General features: G+C 44.1%; 1 protein-coding gene across 2 annotated transcripts in view; it reads left to right on the top strand.

The window, feature by feature from the left end:
- ATP8A2 (ATPase phospholipid transporting 8A2) overlaps positions 1 to 18,760 on the top strand; it is a 713,978-nt gene that overhangs the window by 509,073 nt on the left and 186,145 nt on the right. For both annotated transcript variants that reach the window (XM_032150616.2, XM_032150617.2), the window contains exons 29-30: positions 3,646 to 3,768; positions 6,215 to 6,293. In XM_032150616.2, coding sequence (XP_032006507.1) covers positions 3,646 to 3,768; positions 6,215 to 6,293 — 202 coding nt within the window. The remainder of the gene's footprint in view (positions 1 to 3,645; positions 3,769 to 6,214; positions 6,294 to 18,760) is intronic.

Here is an 18,760-nt window from a genome sequence, read left to right as displayed (position 1 = left end):
ACATTCCCGTTCTAGAGTCTAGATGTGTAATACATGAGAATTTGATTAGCCGTAAAGGTGATCTTTCAATGTAGTGGGGAAAGTTTGGCCTCATTAATTATATTGTCACAACTGGCTCTTTATCTGGAAAAAAATGGACTCCTATATAGAAAAATTAATTCCAGATATATTAAAGACTTAAATGTGGAAAATAAAATAGTAAAATCCTACAAGACACTCCTGGAAACATGTACTTTTCATGGAAGAGTAACTTCTGTAGCCACAATTGGACATGCAGAAGCATTTCTTGGCCATTTAAATATTAAAAGCTTTTATATGGCAAAAGAACCCATTTAAAAAACCAATAGACAAAGAGTGCATTTGCATGAAATTTCATAATATAAAGACAGAGTTGATATCTGTTCTACTCAAAGAACTCTTTAAAAAGAGGATAAGCCATGGATAGAAAGTAGACAAAAGATGTGAGTAGACATTTCACAGAACTGCAAATGCAGATAGCCAGCAAATGTATGAAAACATGCTCCAACTCACTGGTAGTTGGGGAAATGCAGCTTTTTAAAGTAAGAAGTAGACAAAAGACATGAGTAGACATTTCACAGAACTGCAAATCCAGATAACCAACAAATGTATGAAAACATGCTCAAACTCACTGGTAGTTGGGGAAATGCAGCTTTTTAAAGTAAGAAGTAACATCTTTAATTTTTAAGACTGGAGAACATGAAAAGATCAATGTAACAACCATTGCTGATAGGGAAATAGCGAAATATCTATGATTGTCTTTTGCAACGGGAGAGGAAAATGCTTTCAAAATCCTTTGAAAGGCAGAATCTAGTAAAATTAAAAATGCATGTATCCTTTTAACTCTCCTGCTGGGCCTTCTTCCCATAGAGATAAAAGAAAAAGCCTGTATGTTATAATATAATATAGATATGTATTACATAATGTTTGTGGTAACAAAGAACTGGAAAGAAAATGAATGTCTGTCAGTGGGTGAATGGCTAAAAAAAATGGCACATCCATACTATGAATTATTATGTGACCATTAAAAGACTGCATTAGCATCAAACCCAAGGGACTTGGGGGGCTTTCTGTAATGTATTGTTTAGCAAGAAAAGCATGATGAAGAAAAATGTGTATAATGTATAATGTCTACTTTTTTGGTTGGCAGGAGACAGGGTCTCATTCTGTGGCCCAGGCTGGAATGCAATGGTAGAATCATAGCTCACTGCAGCCTCAACCTCCTGGGCTGGAGCAGCCCTTTCGCCTCAACTTCCCAAGTAGCTGGGACTACAGGCACACACTGTCTTGGTGTGTTCTGTGAAATTGAGACAGGGTCTTGGTGTGTTGCACAAGCTGGTCTCGAACTCCTGTCTTGGCCTCCCAAAGTGCTAGGATTGCAGGCAGGAGCCACCATGACTGGCCAGTGTCAACGTTTTATGAAACAAATTATGATCCCTAACGTGTGTGTGTGTGTGTGTGTGTGTGTGTGTGTGTAGTATGCTATAGGCAGAGTGGAAAATATGTAGGCATGCTGGGCTTCATTATAGCTTGGTGATGAAGGGCAGGGGAGAATTTGAAGATGGGTAGAAGGAGAAGCTCAAGTTTAAAAAAAGAAAAAGACTGCCACGTAAACAGTAGGCATGACATCACATGGACACATGGATGCAGAGCAATGGAGGTGAGGGTATGTACTAAGGAAGTGTGCATGGCTCCTGGCTTCTGGTAGAAGCTCTGTCCAGCTATAAAACAGACAATTTTTGTTGTTGTGAGGAAAGTGAGTGCAACAAGTCTCCTGTGGATTTCTCCTTGAAGTCTTTGTAGCACATTGAAATCCCAGGGCTGCTTTCCATTCTGCCGTGGACTGAAGGAAGAGTGTGAGAGTTTTACTGACTCTACTCACCACACATCTGATTGCCTACTCCCAATAGACTTGGGAACAGCTTCCTCTGGCCATATACTCCATCTCCAAATAGCTAGTGTGAGTTCAGAATTATCTTACAGACATACGTCCAATTCCCACAGGCCTGAGAGCTTGCTGGGTTTGTGGGTGGGAATTTGAGGGACACTCAGCAGCAAGTGACCCAGGCTCTGTGAACCATTCCCAGAACCAAGCAGGAGAAGGACCCTCAGGGACAACACATCCTGAGTTAAAATGACATGTTTCTTCCAAGCACCTTCCTCAGCTCCTGCTTGATCTTTCTAAAACACAAATGTGAGTACAGGTGAAAGTCAAAAGTCTTGCAAGGCACCATCTGCCCAAGAACTCATTGTCACTGGAGATTGTTTGGTCTGGCCTCCTTCCTATCCTTGCCTTACACTGCACCCTCGGCCAGCGACAATCCTGTGTATCTTAGAAGGTTCCTCGTCCAAAGACAAAATTACAATTTAAAGATCGAATTGGCTTTTATTAGCCATTCTGGAATTGGGTAACATCTCATTCCATGAAACAGAATGAGTGCTCTGATGAGCTGAGCAGAGGAGGCCAGCTTTATAGGCAGAAAGGGGCTAAGGAAACAGAAGCAGAACAAAAAGTGATTGGTTGTTTCAAAGTGACTTTCTTTACAGAGTTCAAACAGGGGACTTCCGTATCATGCTGCCTCAGGTAAACTGGGCCCTTTCTGGTGCCCAGGTAAACCGGTTGCTGTGAATCTCCTGTTTTTTGTTTGCTTGTTTGTTTGTTTGTTTGTTTTTGGAAAATTGGCCTGTTTCAAAGTTTAGTTTGATGACACAGCTCTTAGCACAAGTAACTCCGTTTTGGTTTGGTCAGGTCTGCTGGGGCCAGTGCAGGAGCTCAGTCCAAACAGTGGCCTCCTGTAAACGTTGTTCAACACCTCCAAACAGGCATGCTGATGTCTCAGAGCTTTATAAGGGGTGCATCTCTCATGGGACTCCTTCCTCGCCCACATCCCTGTCATCTTGCCAAATCATATTGGTCCAATACCTTGCAGGTCAGATACTCTTTGATGCAAGAATTCTTTAGTGACTCTCCCTTCTCCTTCTGTGTCCTCCCCCAACAGGTATTAATAGTTTTGCAGAGCTCTGCGTTTTGTATATTTATCTCTATGCCTGTTGCCCCACTCCCCCACCCCCACTTGTGCAGTAGATGGCGTTCCTGGAGGTCCTAATTCCTTTCCTTCTTTCTTCTGTTTATAAATCTCTCCATGCCTGGTGCTTATCACAGTATCTAGCCCATAATTCATTTATAGTAAATGTCTGTTGAATGAATAAATGGATGAAGTACATTATGCTTCCTGAAATTTGAGTATAACGTCAGGATGGAAAGTTGTAAATTTTACCTCAGCTAGCGCGAACAGAAAACAAAGCAACACGTCACACAGCTAACTATGGCATGATTCCACATCAGTCCTCATTTTACAAAGGAAGGTAGTTGCTAATTTAACAAGAAATCTTGGCTAATCAGATAATGTATGATGTTTTTAGTGTTCAGTGTATTCATTTGATAGTATTAACGTAAAAATGGTCTTTCATTTATTTCCTTTGTTTGGAGGGTGTCTGGGGATCTGTGAATCAGGGAGTCTCAGGTTTGGACTTGACTGGAAATGAAGTCATCATTTGGTAGAAGGGAACACTGAAGCCGTGTGGATCGGAAGGGCTGCTCTTAATGGCTCATTGTTCTCCCTGCAGATTTTCACCGCTTTGCCGCCCTTCACTCTGGGAATCTTCGAGAGGTCTTGCACTCAGGAGAGCATGCTCAGGTTTCCCCAGCTCTACAAAATCACCCAGAACGGCGAAGGCTTCAACACAAAGGTAAACAGGGTGTGATCTCAGAACTGTCACCTCAGAAAGGCGTGGCTGTTTGATTCTAGTCATCTGCCTAGGAGATAGTTGAAGCTTGAGAAAGAATATTTGAGAAGTGCTGAGAACACGATCCACTCACCCCACCACCACACACACACACACACACACACACACACACACACACACACACACACGCCACAAGCCCAGTGAATTCAAGACGCCTTCTCAGGTGATGGGTCCATGCTGCGTGCGCTGCAACCTCTGGTCCCAGTGTGTTGACTCCTTCCCGTTTCTCCCCGTCAGCCCCTGACATCAGTGTGGGCAGCAGCTCCCATAGCCCAGGTTCAGGATCCGCTGTCAGAGACCTCCCTTGCACAGTCCTGCAGCCCCATGTGGAGGCCTGATGGCAGCTTACCTAGCTGCTGCTGGGTTTGTCATTTGAAATAAAATGTGTCTTTAGCTAGTGTGTAAAATTGGCCAGATACGAACTCAGGGATCATATGAGTTGCGGGGGTTTCGTTTGGTTTTGTTTTTCTGGACCAGAGAATCAGAAAGGAAACAAACAAACAAAAGATATAGGTGATCCTGACAAACCCACGCCAAAGCTGGGTGGGCTGTTAAAGGAGTCGTGCGGTCTCAGACAGCAGAGGGGTCTGCCACACAGATGCCATTTGCAGGTGAAAGTGGCAGAGTGCTTGGGTGACCCCATCCAAAGAAAAGAGAGATGTGTGCCTGGGCACAGAGGGGCAAAATGTGAGCATGGCTGCATGGCCTTGTTTCTGCCTCAGGTCTTTGCGCAGGGGGGATTCAGAAGTTTAGACAGAGGTCCGTTGCACAGTTCACCTCCAGTACTGTGTACTGGTGGTGGTCACGATTTGTGTGCGTGGTTCCTGGGTCGTCAGTGAGGACATGAGGAGTCACCTCGCCAGGCCTCAAGGAGAGAACAGTCTCCCAGGGCCTTACTTCTGAGCCAGATGTTCCTGACGTCCCTTACAGCCGCTTTTTTCTGGGGAGGCTCACTAGTCACATCCGAGGCAAGGAAGAAACAGAAGGGCTCCTTATTGGTTCTACTGTCTCCCACATCCAAAGAAACTTGAGGGACTCATTTTACCAATCCTTGTTGACTGTGATTCCGTTAATGGGAAAATATGATCCATTTTCACTGCATTATTTACATAAATCCATTTTCTATAGAATTTGAATTCAAAGGCCACTTGAGATGGGAAGTAAGAGCTGAGAATGCACGGAAACTTATCTGCAGGCACTTTAAAGATTTTTTTTTTTAGGTAAAAAGGTCAGAGTTGGTGCAAAATGAACATTTAAAGCAGGGGGAAATTCCATTGCCTTATAATAACATTTTTCAGTATTTTCTGTTGTCTTACCACTACTTAGGCTCAAACTATATGATAATTCCCAGGGACAACTTGTAGATGTTTAAATAAATTTAATCTGGCTTTAATAGTTAATAACTCTGTCATCACAGTGGTTAAAACAATGATTGCGATGTATTAGTGAAACTAAAGTTTAGAATAAACTAAACTTTGTGTTCTTTTTTCTGACCTTTAAACATTAAAATAAAGAGAATTTTCAAATATGCATATTATCTAAAATCCCAAAAATACAAGAAAAAGTTGAATGAGAGGGATTTGAAGTAGTAAAAGAGTGAGAATGCCATGTAAAAATTTACAAGTGGAATGTTTTCAGTGCTTTTTTTTTTTTTTTTTTTTTTAGACGGAGTCTCGCTCTCGCCCAGGCTGGAGTGCAGTGGCGCAATCTCGGCTCACTGAATGCTCCACCTCCCGGGTTCACGCCATTCTCCTGCCTCAGCCTCCCGAGTAGCTGGGACTACAGGCGCCCGCCACTACGCCCGGCTAATTTTTTTTGTATTTTTAGTAGAGACGGGGTTTCACCGTGGTCTCGATCTCCTGACCTCGTGATCCGCCCGCCTCGGCCTCCCAAAGTGCTGGGATTACAAGCGTGAGCCACCGCGCCCGGCCTTCAGTACTTTTAAGACATCCCATCCGCCCCTGATACAGTTTAATTGTTAAGAAGAGACATAGTTTTAGTCTCTTCTTAACAATTTTGACCTAGTACCCTTTTTCTGGATGTTTGTAAAATGTTGTTGTCTCTCTTACAATGCTAAAGAAAACTGATCAGAGTGAATTTTTCACATGTGGATAGATTGTGTTGGTCTGCATATGTGTGAGTAGATATTTAGGTCTTTGTAACTAAAGTAATATGATCTGGAGATAATCCAGTTATTTGTATATAAAAATTAAATAATTGATTTGGGTGGGCCTTTTTTTTTTTTTTTTCCAAATTCAAGAATAATACGCTACTCCTGGAACCGTGCAGTGCCCGGCCAGGATCCTTCACAATGTGGCATTTGTTGAGAGTTTCACAGAGGTCAAGCGTTTTGGTCAGCTCCTGACTCCCTTGGTTTGTTTTTCCTTAGGTTTTCTGGGGTCACTGCATCAACGCCTTGGTCCACTCCCTCATCCTCTTCTGGTTTCCCATGAAAGCTCTGGAGCATGGTAAGGGCTGTGTGATTTCACCTGTCAGCAAGGAGCTTTGCAGCCACTCTGCTGCCTGTGTGTTCACAATTTTTTTTTTTTTCCAGTTCTGCAGAACAAGAGATCACAGGAACACATTTTAGAGGAAAAACAGATCTAAAGCATAATGAGAGCTAGTCCCAGGTTTATAGCTGTTAGGTTTCATCAGTTCTGGCTTCGAGAACCCATTTTCTTTCCAGTTGACTGGATAGTTTGAGTACTAGGAATTCTCAACTCAGTTTGTAAAAACTATTTGAGTCAGAGATCTTCAAGGAAAGCCCTGTACTATAATGAAATGTTGACGCTTTTTGTCCGTGGTTTGAAATTCTCTGTTAATTACTTGGACTTTTATTTCCAAGCCTCCCCTACCCATATGCAGAATAACTCAAATCTTATAAGAGATGAATCTTATTCCTAGCTTTCTGAAAGAGTGTCCTGTCCTTGATGTACGCCTTTTGAAATTAGAGTTTGAGAACTAATTCTCCAGATTGGTGTTTGTCTTTACAGCTAGAAGAGGATGTCTGAGAACTGTGGCAGACTCCGTGTTTTTTCACACTTCTTCATACATCCAGAACGTGGCCTCCTAAAGAGACATATTTTTATTCTCAGAAAATAAAAATGTATCATGAGAATGCTACTCTTTCATCCCTCTCAAATAGTAATAATCCCCCTGGGAAAAATGACTCCAAATGTTGACTAGACAAGGCCCTTTATTGTTCAAAGAACCAAAGAATATAAAGTTTCCAAGCGTCTTTGTTTCTTTGTCAGTGAGTTTTATGCTTCAAACAGAAAATGACTCATCCTTACTGATATTCTTTAACCTATTAAATACTGACAGACAAAATGCATGCACTGCCATTTTCTTATGCCACGTGACATATTCTTTCAATTTCATCAGAACTCTTTTTCCTTTGAGGGTTCCTAAGTCTTTAAATCAGAGAATACAATTTTATGCTTTCTAGCCCGACCCCAAAAAAGAGCATTCTAGTGAAATCGTTTTCTTTTAACTTGAAACCCTTCTTGTGATTCATCTTTACTCGGTGGATTTAATTTATTTTAAAATGGTTTTGTAAATAAGAGTGTGTACGTATAAGAGTTTGGGATGTGATTTTGTTTCAGAGGCTGTGATATTTTGGTGACAGACTCAGCCATCATTGTAGCAGGAAGGATTAGTGATGGGAAATGGTATGTCTGATGAACATAAGAGAAATTTGAGCAATTATCCTCCGTACCTGAGCCCAGGCTTTGGTACTTAAGAAGAGTCTGCAAATAGCATGAACTAGCCACAAGTACTCTCTGAAGACCCCTTACTACTTCTTATCTAGACATCCTACTGTGTTCCTAACTCAGAATTGCTTGCCTTTTGACTCTCAGAAGCTTTACAAGATGGTCATTTACTTACCTGCTTCAAAAGGAACTAATGTGGCCGTTCTGCAGTGGAGACGATGGTTTTCTAATCCTGGAATTATGATCATATACTCTCAGTTGGTGCCTTGTAGTTTATGGTGAAATTGCTATAGTTTACCCAGATTCCATTATGTAAGTCCATTCATTCACCTAACAGGGTCAGTGTTTAAAAGGAGGTAGACTCCCAGCAGTTGCCAACTTACCTAAGAGACAGCACTAAGTGAATTTTAAATTAGTTCTGCTATAGTTATCTAATTCTTCCAGATTTGGCAAATTACCTGGCAGCCAGCCAATAGAATGCTTTTTTCCTCTTTTTATTGTCACCGTCATCATCAGTGTCATTATTTCCTTGTATTATTGAGCCTCCAGCATAGGGGTTTTCTTTGAGTTGTGTTGCAAACAATAATCTACTGAGTGAAACTGTGTAAAGTGAAGTAAATTGCAAATATTAAGTGTATCAGAACAACAGAGGGACATTGGTGTTCTTGGTCATTAGTTGACTTCCCCTAACAAATTGAATATTTTAGAATTAATTTCTAAATTCTCACTGTTAGTACAGAGAAAAAAATCATTATATTATTGCTCATTAACCTTATTCCTGTTATGTTCAAGACACTGTGGTAGATTCTAAGGGTGACAGTAGATATATCAATGTCAGTCTCACCTTCAAAGAGTTTGTAGTATGGAAAGGGAGATTAGATTTTGTCTTAGTCCATTTTGTGCTGCTATAAGAGTACCATAGACTGGGTAATTTATAGTGAACAGAAATGTATTTGGCACATGGTTCTGGAGGCTGGGAAGTCCCAGGTCAGGGAGCTGGCTTCTTGTTAGGACCTGCTTGATGTGTCATCCCATGGTGGAAGGATATGGGGTAGAGAGAGAAGGAAGGAACCCATGCCAGCGACAGCAGCATTAAAGCATTCATGAGGGTGGTGCCCCCATGACCCAAAGGCCTCCTGTCAGGCCACAGCTCCCAGCACCACTGCGTTGGAGATCAGACTTTCAACACATGAGCTTTGCGGGCTACATTCAAACCAGAGCAGATTTGCAAATGAATAACTCCAGTACAAGGTGAAAAATAGCTGTTTCAAGTAAACCATAGATAAAATGCTATTGGATATCAGGAGACTGAGAGATGCCTTTCATTTGGAGTTATTAATAGCTTCCTAGAGGAGGTAATATTTAAGTTTAGCCATGAAATCCAGCAGAAGGAAGAATCAAGCAAAGTGGGGAAATCAGGACAGGTGTGGAAAACTGAGCAGCTAAAGGGTGGAAGATGGGGAAGTTTAGGAAGGCAGATAAAAGCTGAATTACACTGGGCTTCAAGTATGAGGTTAAGAAACTGGGACATGGCCGGGCATGGTGTCTCACGCCTATAATCCCAAAACTTTGGGAGGCCGAGGTGGGTGGATCACCTGACATCAGTTCGAGACCAGCCTGGCCAACATGGTGAAACCCCGTCTCTACTAAAAATACTAAAATTAGCTGGGTGTAGTGGCAGGCACCTATAATCCCAGCTACATGGGAGGTTGAGGCAGCAGAATCGCTTGAACCCGGGAGGTGGAGGTTGCAGTGAGCCAAGATTGCGCCACTGCACTCCAGCTTGGGCAAAAAAGCAAAACTCTGTCAAAAAAAAAAGAAAGAAAGAAAAAGAAAAGAAAAGGAAAGAAGGAAGGAAGGAAGGAAGCAGGGGGGAAAAAAGAAGGAAAGAAGCTGGGACTTAACTGTTTAGGCATTGAAGGGTCAGTGTAGAATTTAGATCTAGAATTTTATGATCAGGGCAATTTGGGAAAAGAAACCTGTCACGTCTTGTAAGGTGAGTGGTAGAAAAAAAACTACTGGCAGAGATTCCAGGGGAAAGCTTAGGGAGGGTTAAACCCAGGAATGGGATTGTGTTTGGAGAGGGTGTTTGAAAGGAGGTTCTTTGTTTGCTGAGATTGTGGCATATCTATGAGGTAAGAGGCTCTCTGAGGGCACAGTGAATATAGATATCAGCAAGCCAGGCACTGCCTCTCCTGCCCTCTGGAGGCTTCCCTAAGGTCAGAGTTGATGGTCAGGAATTTCGTACATGTTGCTTAATTACCAGTGCACTGAGTCCTAGGGTCTGTGAGTGGAGCTTGTATAATAAAGGGACACAACCTAGTCTAATGAGTCCAGGAGCATCTTCTTCCAGGAAGTGATATTGAAGTTCTTGAAAGAGGAGTAGGAGGTTGTCACGAGGGACAAGGGAGATGTGGGGCATGGTTGGGAGAAGGAACATTCCTGGCCAGGACCATGCAGGTGCACAGGACCTGAGCTGCTGAGGCCATGGGAAATATTTTAGTGGGACTGGGGGTGCCTGGACTCTGGACTCTGTCAGCCTCTGGTGAGAGGCTCAGGAATCTAGGCATTCCTGCCCTGGACTGGAAAAAACTGTAACCTCCGACTGTGATCTGACTGCTCATGCCCCCGCCCCCCCCCCCCAGCCCCCGCAATTCATATGTCAAAACCTCCAACTGTAAGGTGATGGTATACAACATAGGGCCTCTGGGAGGTGATTAGGTCATGAGGGAGGATCTCTCAGGAATGGGATTAGTGTACCTATAAAAGGGACCCTGGAGAGCTCATTTGCCCCTTCCACTATGTGAGAATGTAGCTAGAAGACATCACCTATGAGGAATGGGCCCTCACCTGACACCACAACTGCCACTTCCTTGATCTTGGACTTCGCAGGCTCCAGAACTATAAGAAATGAATTTCAGGCCGGGCGCGGTGGCTCACGCTTGTAATCCCAGCACTTTGGGAGGCCGAGGCAGGCAGATCACAAGGTCAGGAGATCGAGACCACGGTGAAACCCGTCTCTACTAAAAATACAAAAAATTAGCCGGGCATGGTGGCGGGCGCCTGTAGTCCCAGCTACTTGGGAGGCTGAGGCAGGAGAATGGCGTGAACCCAGGAGGTGGAGCTTGCAGTGAGCCGAGATTGCGCCACTGCACTCCAGCCTGGGTGACAGAGCGAGACTCCATCTCAAGAAAAAAAAAAAAAAAAAAGAAATGAATTTCCAGGGGTTATAATCCATGCAGTTTATAGTATTTTGTTATAGTCAGCTGAAAGAACTAAGACATTCCCTCTCCTCCTTTCCCTATCCTTCTGGAACTATCAATCAAAACACATCTCTACATATTTCTAGCATCCCCCATGTAGTGGACAACCACCCCTAGTCAAGACAGCTAAAGCATAGGGAGGAGGTAGGGGCTGGAAAAGGGGGCAAAGAAGTGAGGGAGGATCTGATCACTAACACCTGGTGGGGGGGGGGCACTTTTTCTCAGGGCAGGGTTGGAGGTAGGAGAGTTATGTGATGGGATTTGCCTGTAAAGAAGATTAAGACTGCTCTGTAGAGAAACATAGGATCTGGCAAGAGTATGCCAGTACCATGCAGTTGCATAGGACCTGAGCTGCTGAGGCCATGGGAAATATTTTAGTGGGACTAGGGGTGGCAGGGATTTTTTTGGTAGGGATGGGAGTGGCAGGGATAAAGACTGTAAGCTCCAGAGGACCAGGATATGTCAGCTGACTGGAGGACTTGTTTATGTGTGCTGATTTGCTGTCCTGAGTACAAGTGAATTCTTATTACACTTTTTTTTTTTTTTTTTTTTTGAGACGGAGTCCCATTCTGTCTTCCAGGCTGGAGTGCAGAGGCGCTATCTCGGCTCACTGCAATCTCCGCCTCCCATGTTCAAGTGATTCTCCTGCTTCAGCCTCCTGAGTAGCTGGGATTACAGGTTCTGGCCACCACGCCCAGCTAATTGTTGTATTTTTAGTAGAGATGGGGTTTCACCCTGTTGGCCAGGCTGGTCTCGAACTCCTGACCTCATGATCTGCCCACCTCGGCTTCCCAAAGTGCTGGGATTACAGGCGTGAGCCACTGCGCCTGGCCTTATTACACTCTATTTACACTCTTATTACACTCTTATTTATCTACTCTTATTACACTCTCCTAATTGTCATTTAGGAGAATGTATAGCCTCCCCACCCCCAAAGAGGCATAGGAACATGGCACCAATTTGAGACAAACTAGGGCACTGTCAAAGCTGGGGGTGGGGGCCCTTGGTCTAACAGAGGGGCACCTTCAGGCCTCTCCCCTCCCCCAAGAGCTGCCTGAAGATGTCCCTCAGATGCCCACCCACACCCAGAGCCCCACAGGTGTTTTGTTTGACCAGGGGCTGAAGTCCCTAGAGTAGTTTCATTTCCCCCTTGATACCGTATGGATGATGTCACAAAGACAGGAGGTTTTACTAGAAAATTCTGCCTCCACCATCTATGGAGAGAACCTCAGGTATATATCAATGGTGTTCACTGTGGGCAAGGCAACAGAAGCACACTTCTTTTTTTTTTTTTTTTTTTTTTTTTGAGACGGAGTCTCACTCTGTCACCCAGGCTGGAGTGCAATGGAGCGATCTCGGCTCACTGCAAGCTCCGCCTCCCGGGTTCACGCCATTCTCCTGCCTCAGCCTCTCCGAGTAGCTGGGACTACAGGCGCCCGCCACCACGCCTGGCTAATTTTTTGTATTTTTAGTAGAGACGGGGTTTCACCGTGTTAGCCAGGATGGTCTCAATCTCCTGACCTCGTGATCCGCCTGCCTCGGCCTCCCAAAGTGCTGGGATTACAAGCGTGAGCCACCGCGCCCGGCCAGAAGCACACTTCTTATTGGGAAGAAATATTTTCGAGAAGGTATATCGTTCATTCCCTAGAATGCTTCCAAGAATTTTGCTTTGCTTATTTTCATGTGGTTTTGGAGAGACTTTTCAAAGCGCTCCTTTGCTGATGGAGTTTGTGATGATTCATTTCAAATTTCAAAATAAGTTTTTCCACTCAAGCAATTCAGTAAATCAGATTTCTTCCAACCATCACAGCCATACACTTACTGCCATGGTCTGCCTGCAGCTCCTCGCCTTTGATCTGGAAAGCGATGCTAGGTTAGACCTAGCATGTCACCTTCACAGGGACCCAAGTCCGTCAGGAGCCCTGGTGTCAGCCCACACCCGGGTTTCCTGTTGGCGTGTCCGGTCGGCAGAGTTGAGCAACCCTCCTTCAAGTGTAATGTGGTTATTGGCAAAATAATACAAAATCGGTCTTGATTTTAAAAAAGAAAGTATTCAGATTTTTCTTGATGAAATTTAAGAGGGAGGTGATGGGGAAAAAGACTACACTTAACAGAAGAAACGAGCTCCTAAAAACATTTGTTCTTGATTCCCCAGAGTCCACACCGTAGAAACTGTTCCCTCACTGTTTAAGGAGAATACCATACGGACTCTTATGTATAGGCACTAATTAAGCAACTGGGCCTTTTGACATTTTTGGAGAAGGCTATTTTATAATTTTTAATAAATGTGCTCCTGTAAGATCAGGCATGTTTTGTATACTGAAATAGTAGTGCACGTGTACAAAATAAGACTTAGTGTGACTCTCTTTGCCCCTGGCATTGTTGGGTCATATTAGTTTAAACTATTTCTGACCCTTACTTTATTACTGAAAACTTGAGTGTTTCATACCATATAAATCCTGAGACTTGCATTGTTTCACATTAAGCTAAATTTGGGCAAGATTGCCAGTGTTCTCTGAGACTGCAACTTCTTAACCTCAATTATTCACTCATTTTTGTTAAAAGATAAAAGAGTGGCTGGGCACGGTGGCTCATGCCTGTAATCCCAGCACTTTGGGAGGCCGAGGCAGGCAGATCACCTGAGGTCAGGAGTTCAAGACCAGTCTGACCAACATGGTGAAACCCCATCTCTACTGGAAATACAAAAATTAGCTGGGCTTGGTGGCACATACCTGTAACCCCAGCTACTTGGGAGGCTGAGGCAGGAGAGTTGCTTGAACCGGGAGGCGGAGGTTGCAGTGAGCCGAGATCATGCCATTGCACTCTAGCCTGGGTGATAAGAGCGAAACTCAGTCTCAAAACAAACAAAAAAAAAGATAAAAGAATATGTTCTCTCTGCCAGGCTCCTCCTGGGTTCTGGGGACACAGTAGTGCATATAACAGAGGAGTTCCCGCCCTCATGGAGCTGACACCTAGAGAAGGCAGGATTTGAACAGAAAATGTTAGCAAAGCAGAAGGTCAAGTTCAGATGGAATGTCTTCCAGGGAAAACTAACCTGGGCTGAGCTTTAAGGACTGCTTCCTGGAGAATGTGGCAGCAGAGTTGAAGGATGAGTAGGAATGAGGTAGGAGAAGAGGAGAGAGGAAAGAGTTTCAGGTTGCAGGAATAGAATAGTTCCAAGAGAAAGATGGCATGAAGCAGTTGGGGAGAGATATTGCAGGGCGGATTGTCAGACACAGATTGCCTTGGGATGGTGAGAGTGGAGACAGAGAAGTCAGACCTCCAGGCCTTTTGGAATAAATGAGCCTTTTGGAGTATAAGTGTAATAAGGCCATTGGCAGGTTTTAAGCAGGGAGCTGTGCAGTCTGATTTATTGTAATATAATCACACAGGCCAGGATAATGATTGGAGTCCAGTTCCTGGGCTGTTGCTGATCTAATGTAGCAATAATGGCAATTGAGAAAAGTGGATGGGTCGGAGGCAAAGCTAGAAGGACTTAGTATTGCATTAATTAACAATCCCCTTCTCCACCTGGTTGCACAATGTCCGAAACCCACCAGGAGAATGTGCTAATGCAGTCATAAAGGGCAACAAAATACTTTATTTTACAGTACGGTATGTGAAACAATACACTCACATTTCGTTCCCCCGTAAAAGTCACCAACAATGCTATGTGCAGCATAGAAAAGATCTAAAATAAATTTAAAAGATTTGGAGACAAACATTAAATGCTAAATGGGAGAGGAAAAGAGGGTAGTAACTCAATGTGGCCTCTGCCATCTGGGAAGACCTGCGGAGAGGACAGAGTGTGGTGGAAGTTCATAAAATCCTGAAGTTAGTGGAACCTGCTCCCTAAGACCTAGAAACACAGAACATTCTGGGAGTCTTTCAGATTTGTACAAATGAAACTACAGCTCATGAATCTGTATAACTGGTTACTAACCCGATCATAGTACATTGAAAATATAAACAGGTTTCCAAATTCAAATGCAAGATTTTTGTTTCTGTTTTGTCTTAAATGCAATTATGAACTGCAGTAAAGCTCTGACTTTAGCTGTTTTTCTGTATTGTGACAGTGTACCTCACACATCCTGAAACCCAGAATTGGGCTGGAAGGGCCATTGTTTTCATTCAGTTAAATATTTCTTATGTTTCAATGTCTCTTTTAACAAACTCTGTGTTGTGCATATTTTAGACAGATGGGTTTGGTGTAATGTTGTAAGAAGTGTGAGCCAGAGTTCCTAGATTTCATCCTTAGCAGGAAGTTGAATCAAGATGGATTAGCCAGGGAATCTCAGGGGCTTAACCTAGTAAAGATTTATTTCTCACCCATGGCCCTATCCAGTGGAGGAGTGCATTGTTCGTGGGTGTGTTGAGTATATTTTTCTTATTTTCCATATTCCCGATGCACTGGCATTAGGGGCCCTGATTCCGGAAAGACTGTCCTCCCAGGGCTGGCTAGTTTTCGAAGATAGCAAATGCCTCCCCTGCCTGCATGCCTTTGACATACAAAACAACCAAGCCCAAGCCCATGCCCCCAGCCACCTCCTTTATCAAACTCTCACACACTGAGCTGGTGTTCCCTCTGCCGAACAGCACCCCAGGGCCAGGTACCCAACAACCCAACAACTAGCGACCATCCTTACAGCCCTGAGCCTGCTAGAATTACTCCCATTATACAATCCTAAGTGTCCTCAGTCAGCATACCTACCCTGCCTCACCCGTTCCTCCCTGTGAGAACACCAGTAGAGGCCTGGGCCATGCTCAGTGTCTCTCCAACCTCCTGAGATCCGTGGCTCTACCTGGCATGGCCTTGCCTGGCATGCTGTGCCTCCTGCTTCTAGCATCTGTGAGTATGAACTTCTGCCTCCATGACAATCATTCCATGTCTGTCTTACCATATCTGTTAAAACTAAGCCTGCTTCATTTCAACACAGTGAGGCTCCATGGAGTATACCCTCAGCTCAACACTGGGAGGGGAGAGACAAGATGGTTTGCAGAGCAAGGATCATTTGCTCTTACCCACATGTGGCAGGAAGAGATCCGTCAGTTCTCCCCATATCTGATTGGCAAGAACTAGTCACAGGGCCTAGCACGGCATGGGATGCTGGGGGGATATCACTTAGTTGTGTACCCAGGAGTAAGAAACACGTGTGGCCTCACTCGGTGACTGCCTGGGCATTGGCAATCAAGTTTACTTTGTATCATTTTTACTTCCTTTTTCAGATTTATTTTTAGTAAACAAACGTGAAAAAAGAGAAAGATTGAAATTTGAGTTTCACATCCTTAACTTTATCCAGCAGAAATGGCAATAGAGGAGAAAATCCAGCAATAGGCTTATATAACCAGGAGCTTCACCCAGCAGCGCTGGTTGTGAATGTAATCGTAATCACTAACACTTGTATAAACCCTGCTTTTTATAAAGCAACCTCCAATGCTTTATACTACTCTTTACGGGGAGGAAAAAATAAATTTTCTCTCCATGCATTCATAGTGTTGGTGGCAGAAAGCGTAATTTTAATTCTAGTTCAGGCACTATCGGTATAAGCAGGTTAACTTCTAAAAGTTTGTCATTTAGTGTCCTGAGAGTTGGAATGTATCTTCACTCTTGATGTAAATCTAGAAGTTGCTAGTTGGGGTGCGCTTTCTCTGAGCCACTGGAGTCTTGAGAGGCCCAGAGAGTAAGGTGGGGGCGGGGGCTGGCTCAGTTAACGTTCTGGAATCCCAGCTGCTCTGAAACAGTGCTGCTGGAAGCTCCTGAAGGGAAAGGAGGAGAGAGGAAAAGCAGGAGAAACTTGGTATCTGCTCTTGGACCAACATGTCTTGGCAGATGTCTTGGTGTTGAGGGAATGGTGCCACCTCTACCTCAATTCTCCCTCCTGAGCCCGGCATGAGTGTGATGCCTGCATTGTTCAGTTCAGGTGTTCCACTGATTCTGACTACATCAAAAGTATACATGTAAATTCAGCCCATCTGTTTTCATAATTGTTAAACGCTGTCTCTTCTGACCACTATGTTATAACATTGTCTTGAAATTTTGCCTTTGTCAGAGCCATGTCTGAATACATTTTGTGGTTTAGCTGGATGATGATGTAATGTTTTTAATGAGCATTTAATTGAAATGGCATCTTTATAAAATGGCATCAACCTAGCTCTTTGGAATATTCTAAAATAAGTTCCTTGATCATTTTGTCTGTTTAGAAAATGAGACATGCTTTTCTTATAAATTGTGGCTTTTCCCACAAGTATTTTCAAAGAGGTTTTTGCAGACAACATTTTTGGGCTGTTACTACTAATGTTGGAGGGCCCATGTGATTTTGTCCCAATTGTTCACAGTAGGCTGGTTTAGTGACTACGTTTTCAGACCTAATTTGGCTAATCCTATGTTAATTATGTCTCTTCCTGAACCCCAACGAGATTTGATGACTGATAGGAGTCTGGAAGAACAGGCTCACCTGCTGCCCTGGGTCAGGGGATCCTGGAGCCGTACATAACACTGAATTGTCTCTAAGAGAGCATCTGGGACTATGTTTCTGTCTCTCTCGTTTTATGACACTTTTCATGCATGCCATAAGCACCATCATTATATTAGGTTTATATCACATGCAATCACGGATCATTCTAAATGTGACTTAGTATTTTATCAAACCAAGCACATGGGGAACTTGTGTTACCTTTTCTGTTGTTGTTGTTGTTTACCCTGTAGAAATTGTCCCCTGGATTTCCGAGATGGGTAATGCCCACCTCTCTCATCTCAGCCCTCACCAAGTGTGGACCTGATCCTGAATTTGCAAAAGACTAACTGATCTCAGTCTAGTTCCGGTAAATGCCAGCCCTTCTGATGCAATGGGGAGGCAAAGCCTTCTTAGCTTTCTCCTTGCTCTTTAGGCCTTTGTGTACCAATGATCGGTGTCTGCAAGGAAGAGCTTGGCTCTTGGAGAACACAGGTTTGGTGAGATCACATCTCTCCGTATGCACTTTGGATGAATTTCTTTTATAGAGACCTTTTTTGGAGCCTATACATTTGACCCCTGCTGACCTCACCACTGTAGCCCCACCCCCACCTCATCAGCTCACCTTTCCACCTCCATGCCCAATACAGGCTGGTTTTCTTTCTTTTTTTTTTTTTTTTTGTCTTTTTATTAATTTTTTTTTTTTGCACACAAAACAATAAACATTTTCTAAAAATACATACAAACAAAAAGATGCATATCAAACATATTAGGAAGGTTGCACATGGGAAGACGGGGAATAGAAATGGGGGGTGGGAATTAAAGAAAATAAATGAGAGAGGGACTTTGTATGGATCAATCATAATAACTCAATCCTCTATTTGACAAAGAAGAAGGAGAAGGAAGAGGAAGAAAAAGCAAGTGGGATAAAGGATCAGAAAGGGAGGAAAATAGAAAAAATTAGAGTATGACTCCAGGGTAGACCTGTTTTGTTGTCGCTGGGTTGTTGGTTGGTTCGTTTGTTGTATTTTTCATATGTTTCGCCATGTTGGCCAGGCTGGTCTCCAACTCCTAGCCTCAAGTGATCAACCCACCTCGGCCTCCCAGAGTGCTGGGACTACAGGCGTGAGCCACCACGTCCAGCCCCCACATTGCGTCTGGCCTCTGTGGTAGACCTCCCAGACAGGGCAGCCGGGCAGAGGTGCTCCTCACTTCCCAGACGGGGCAGCTGGGCAGAGGCACTCCTCACTTCCCAGACGGGGCAGCCGGGCAGAGGCGCTCCTCACATCCCAGACGATGGGCGGCCGGGCAGAAGCGCTCCTCAGTTCCCAGATGATGGGCAGCCGGGCAGAGGTGCTCCTCACTTCCTAGACGGGGTGGCGGCCGGGCAGAGGCGCTCCTCACTTCCCAGACGATGGGCGGCCGGGCAGAGGCGCTCCTCACATCCCAGACGATGGGCGGCCGGGCAGAGGCGCTCCTCACTTCCCAGACGGGGCGGCCGGGCAGA

The sequence above is a fragment of the Hylobates moloch genome, unplaced genomic scaffold (assembly GCF_009828535.3).
Source record: "Hylobates moloch isolate HMO894 unplaced genomic scaffold, HMol_V3 SCAFFOLD_4, whole genome shotgun sequence".
Taxonomy (NCBI): domain Eukaryota; kingdom Metazoa; phylum Chordata; class Mammalia; order Primates; family Hylobatidae; genus Hylobates; species Hylobates moloch.
This window is presented reverse-complemented; position numbering and strand designations above follow the sequence as displayed.